The sequence below is a fragment of the Helianthus annuus genome, chromosome 6 (genome assembly GCF_002127325.2).
Source record: "Helianthus annuus cultivar XRQ/B chromosome 6, HanXRQr2.0-SUNRISE, whole genome shotgun sequence".
NCBI classification, from domain to species: Eukaryota; Viridiplantae; Streptophyta; class Magnoliopsida; order Asterales; family Asteraceae; genus Helianthus; species Helianthus annuus.
Genome location: NC_035438.2, coordinates 72036797 through 72042796, shown reverse-complemented (window position 1 = coordinate 72042796; position 6000 = coordinate 72036797). Strand labels below are relative to the sequence as shown.

At 37.0% G+C, this 6000-nt stretch overlaps 1 protein-coding gene across 1 annotated transcript; it reads left to right on the top strand.

The window, feature by feature from the left end:
- The first annotated feature begins 562 nt into the window (after window positions 1–562).
- On the top strand, window positions 563–1150 carry LOC118479580 (cold shock protein 1-like). The gene has a single exon (XM_035974181.1). It carries the CDS (start codon window positions 563–565, stop codon window positions 1148–1150), a length of 588 nt encoding a protein of 195 aa, XP_035830074.1.
- Window positions 1151–6000: the final 4850 nt, after the last annotated feature.

Below are 6000 nucleotides of genomic sequence, written 5' to 3'. Positions count from 1 at the left end.
CGGCACGAGGTTCTTCGCTACAAGCGTAGCAAAAGTACTTCAAGGAATGACCCACCTAACGATAATGTTTAGTCACCTAAGACACATTACAATACGTTTGGATAATTCCAAGTGTGCTTCGCTAATGCTTCCTGTGATAATGATTGCTTGGGTACAGGTTGTACCTACAAACAGTTTTTAGACTATAAGCCTCTGAACTTCGACGGCACTGGAGGTGCCGTAGCTTTTGTGAAATGGGTCGAGAATATGGATTCTGCTTTGCGAATGAGTAGATGTACGCCAGAGCAACAAGTCCCATATGTTTCGGGATTGTTTCAAGATAAGGCTCTGTTATGGTGGAACCTTCGGGTACAAAAATAGGCGAGACTGCTGCGTATGCTTTGACATGGAATGAGCTGAAAGAAATGATGCATAGGGAGCATTGTTCTCAAATAGAGATCCAGAAGCTGGAAATTGAATTCCGGAACCTGATGATGGAAGGACCAAAGGTGGTGGATACGTACAGAAACTGCATGATTTGTCGCGAGTTGTTCCATACCTGGTAGAACCAGAGTGGAAAGGGATGGAGCAATTCATCTGGGGACTGGCGCCTCAGGCCCTGAGCTTAATGACGGCATCAACGCCACCAACAACTATTGATGTGAGTATCATGAGTTTGGCACTCGCTAAGGAAGCACTTAGATTGGAAAGACTTTCGACCCCTAACGAGAAGATAGAAACTCAGATGGAGTCAACTGGAAAGAACAAAAGGAAGCTCATTGCTTTCCAAGGAGGTGTTCGGGCGAATAACAAAAACAAGGCCAAAAAGGGAAAAGAGTACATGGGAAAACTACCTAAGTGTGAAAAATGTCGACGTCATCATACCGGGCAATGTAGAAATGAAAAGTGTGATAACTGTGGCAGAGTGGGACACTGCAAGGAGATGTGTTGGCGCCGGACGAGACGTGGAAATCAAGGTCAAGTTGGTAGTAGAAAACACGGAGTAAACAACGACAACAGTGACTATCGGGGCAGAAATGGCGATAATCAAGAACGTAGACAAGGGTGTTTTAACTACGGTGACGTGGGGCACCTTCGGAAAGATTGCCCAAGGGAGATTAAGCAAGACCGTGAAGGAGCATTCAACAATGGAGCTTGTGAAGCATGCTAGGGTCCGAACGAAGTCGCTGGTACGTTCCCTATTAACCAATACTTTGCATCAGTGTTGTTTGATACTAGTAACGACTATAGCCTCGTACCTCTAGGGCTTAAGAGTATACTTGGTTTAGTAACAAATAATTTAGATATCCCGAACTCGATAGAACTAGCTAATGGGAGGCTAGTAGAAGCCAACGAAGTAATTAGAAGCGATGTGATAGAGCTTGGAGAGCGTGAGGTTCGTCAGAACTTCTGTCAGTTGAGCTGGAAAGCTTCGACGTCGTAGTCAGAATGGATTAGTTGTCAAGTAACCGAGCTGAGATCATATGACAAGAGAAGATTATTCGCATCCCGATGACGAATGGAGATATGATCGTGATTCATGGGGAGAAGCATGATACGCCTCTACGGATTATTGTTATTTGAAGGCACGGAAGTTTTTATGTAAGGGATATGTTGCCTTCTTGGTTCATATCGTGAACAAAGAATCCAAAGAACCTAAGCTCGAAGACATCCCTATGGTAAGGGAATATCCTGAAGTCTTCTCTGAAGACTTGCTAGGATTACCTCCTCAACGACAAGTCGAATTTTGCATTGATTTGGTTCCAGGCTCCACGTCTGTAGCCAAGGAACCCTATCGACTTGCACTTCCTGAGATACAAGATTTGTCAACACAGCTTCAGAAGTTGCCAGATTGGGGATTTATAAGCCAAGCTTTTTGCCCTAAGGAGTTTCAGTACTGTTCGTCAAGATGAAGGACGATGGTTTTCCAAAGAACATCAACTACCCGGAACCGAACAAGCTAACCAAAAAGAGTCGATAACTCTTGCTGAGGATTAACAAATTATTTATTTAACTAACTATGAGGGTCCAACTACTATTCTAAGACTGATGGTTGATCGAGTGTCATTAGCTGTGAATTTAGGATAAAAGCATACCAAAGCATACTGAAGTTAGCAATTTGTTTCAAGCATGCATTGAAACTGTGTTTCCTACACGATGCACAAAACAGTTTTACACAGAATACAGAATTTTGAGAACCTAGAAAACATGTACTTAGGACCTTCGGGAACTTAGGTCAAAACTCGTTAAAGGTTGTCACGTAGGGACCACATCTGTTAACTCAAGCAAACCCCATTATTCTGACATATATGCTATTTCAGTTAACCAAGCAGATAAAGCACTCAAACTTCTTATATTGAAATTTCCACTTTTGCTTCTAGCGATTAGATGTTTGCATCTCTACTCCTCCCAATGGTAGTTGCATCGCGTTAATTTTCTCCGCGAGAGCGAACACTCACTTGCCTCGATATTTGATCATTCCTTTATTATAGCGAATACTCATTGTTTCATTCCTTGGAATTCATATGTCACGCATGCACCATTTGTTACGTATGTGGTTTCATTTCGGAAAAAGCGTTTCGTCAAAGTTCGAATATTATTTATTGAAGCTAACTTTTGGTTTGCGATTCCGATAACCTACATTATTGTAATTGTTGGCTCCTTTGCTATCAAGCCAACACACTTTCTTGAAACTTCTTTTCTTTCAAGTTACATACATGGTTTATCTTTGTAACCATGCCAAAATCCCCTTGTCAATACATATGTTTATTGTCAGGTTATACTGAAACCAAGTTCAATTACTTGAACTTGTCCATTTCGCATATTCAGTTTGAAACACCATATGATGTATTGAGAGCATCATATTCAAATATATTTTTGCAAACGTTCCTTTTGTTTCGAGTCGTAGTAGACTTCTTTGGTCTACGACTCCACTAAATCGTTTGTTGGTTTCGACACTTTGAAGTGATGCCTTCGCTAAATTTGAAGCCTGCGCTAATCTCATTTATGCATCTCATACACGGATTTAATTATTTATCTATTGACTTGCTCTAAATCCGTTTTGTTTTAACATAATTGAAGCAGCCTTAACACAATCGTATGTTAACACAATGGTACATAAATTCATTCTATATTCCAGTGTACCTCCTAACAATTCTTTCATTAACAATCGAATGCCTTGCGGAATTTGTTACTTGTTCATCTTCAATCAAAAACAGTAGTTCTTTGATGTTCCATATTCAATTGAAAACTCTATGACATTGTGTAAATCAAATCTTCGGATTGTTTCAGTACACTTTCATTTGATTTCAAACACGTTGAACTTGTTCAGTCACCACTATTATTGAATTATGTCATTACGACACCTTGTGGTGTCATTACGAACTTGTAGCTTGTGCTAATCATGGTCAACCATTCCACACAAAACTACACATACTTTTATTTGACTTAACAATTAAACATTCTTAATGCAACTACGGACTAAGACAATGATACACCAGATTCGTTTGCATTTCATTTCGGTGTATTTTCGCGATTTAGTACTAACAACACACTAAATTTGACTCATTCATTTATTCGGAAGTTGACAGATCATTTTCATGTTACTATCATATTCGAGTTGTTGATTTCGAGTTCATATAGTGGATACTATTGTTTCTGAAAACTCATTTGCATATTGTGACCGATTGTTTGAAATCCTATTGGTCGAAACTCCTTTGTTGCACCTCTGTTAACTAGATTACACTAGACTATACATCTATATGTCTCGTATCTTTTGACATCAAATCCTAAAACACATACCTTTTACCGTTGGGTACATATTGTTATAATAAGTCCTTGGGTGCACCTGATTAAAATAAATTTTGATTCAGATTCGTGGTTATTCACCTTAGTGTTATATATATCCATACACGCATAATGTAACCTTAGGGAGTTAAGGTAGTACAAATTTCAATGACGAAATTTTCTTAATAGGGGGAGAATGTGACAACTGTCAAATTTGCATACATCCGTACGATTATTAGACAATGATTAATGCTTAATGACAGTGCTACATTTCAATTAATTACTTGAATTACCTCTGATTATTATCATATACATACATGTGCATCATATATTGCTTAATGTCATGTCATTATTGCATGAGAACCTTATTGACTCAAATGATGCACGAACCACAATTATCACAGTTATCCGGCAAAACAGAATAATGCTGACGGTTCAGTAGATAGATAGACAGACATGGTATTGAGACACAAGAATGAGCCAGAAACCAAGTATTACACTAGTATAGTGTGTAGGAAAGTAAGGATCACAAAACTGCCTTCCTACTGATAGTTTAAGTGCTGGAAAGTGCCTAAAACTTACATAAACTGCAGAATTATGCAGAAAATCAGCAAAATTCAGCATAAATCAGCATTTTAACATACTTTTATCATGCAGAAATATGGTAAAATGGTCCTGAATGCTTTCCTAAGTATCGGGAATCAAAACTGTCATAAAAGGGTACATAAAGCACACTAAACTGCATAGTTTAGCACCTTAACGAACCGGTAACCGACCAAACAACCGGACACTACCCGAAAAATTTTCACTAGAAGCACTGTTTTAACATTACTAAGCTAGTTATGATCCCCGAACATCATAACACACACACTACATAAATATCTAGTAACTAAATCCTTAACTAACACTTGAAATTCAACTACAAACTAATCATATGGTTACATCCTAACTCTAGACCCCCCCCCCCCCATTCCTATGGCCATAGTGTGGTCCCCACTACTTGATTTTCTTCTCATATTTTATTAGATCTTGTTGGTGCTTTTTGGAACATAAAATATAGAAAAGATATGATGTTGGAAGAATTATTATATAACCACTAGTTCATTACTCATCATTCTCTAACTCACTTGACACTTCACACTTCACCCATCTTCCTCCTCTCTTCTTACCTCACGGCCAAGAACAAGCAACAACACCACCACCATTTCACTTCCCTTCCATCCATTCTACATATATACAAAGGTGTAAGAAGGTGTATTAGGAAGCTTGGTGCCATTGGAAGTTCAAGGACCTCTTTCATTTGCTTTTATCCACTTGTTTTCTTCACTTGATCATCCCTAGCCTTGAGCTAGTGGTAAGAACATCATACACTCCATTTTACATCTATTTCAATTGGTTAAAAGATAATACATAATGTTGATCTTGAAGAACACTAAGAAACAAGGAGATGAAACATGAACATAAGCTTAAAATTATAAGGAATCATGAAGAAATCATGTTATTTATGTGTTGTTATACTTGATGATTGTTGTTTGCTTGTGTAAATGATGTAGATCATTATATGATCTTGCTAGATCATGATTAAAAACATGATTTAGCAAGATGAGAGGATGATTATGTTAAGAAATCAATAGATCATCCTTACGTAAATCATGAACTCGAAGTATAAATTGTTTTTCTTGAAAAATGATGATCAAAGTAAGTTGTGATACTTGTAGATCTAGAAATTTTATGGATGATTTCTAAAGAAACCGAGTTAAAAATATAAGTTTTGTTAAAACTTGCTTCTTACATAAACAAACACTATTTTTGGTGGTTAAACAAGTGTAGAAACACTTGTGTAACAAGAAAATTTCATAAAGAAACATTTTTGTAAAACATGATTACAAGTTGTAAACACCTAAATTCTTCAAGAATGATGTTTTTAAATAAACAACCATACTTTAAAGGGTAACTAAACTCAATGAACACACTACCAAGTTACTACAAATTTTCACAAACTTTCAAGTTCATGAAGTAGTAGAATATGCATGATTTTGGCAAGATTGGTAAGTAAAGGTTGTCTAGTGTTGATTGTGGATTGATTGTGATGATTTTTACAAAAGAAAATGATATGCTTAAAAGCATGGAAACCTCCATTTTTAGGGGAAACTATGGTAAAATTTTCTAAAAATATAAATATTTAGAAAAATATTTATAAACATGCACTTACAAATGTATTTTCAACAACAAGTT

Excerpts from the sequence above, each read along its gene's own strand:
- LOC118479580 (XM_035974181.1), top strand. The coding sequence starts at position 563 with ATGGAGCAATTCATCTGGGGACTGGCGCCTCAGGCCCTGAGCTTAATG.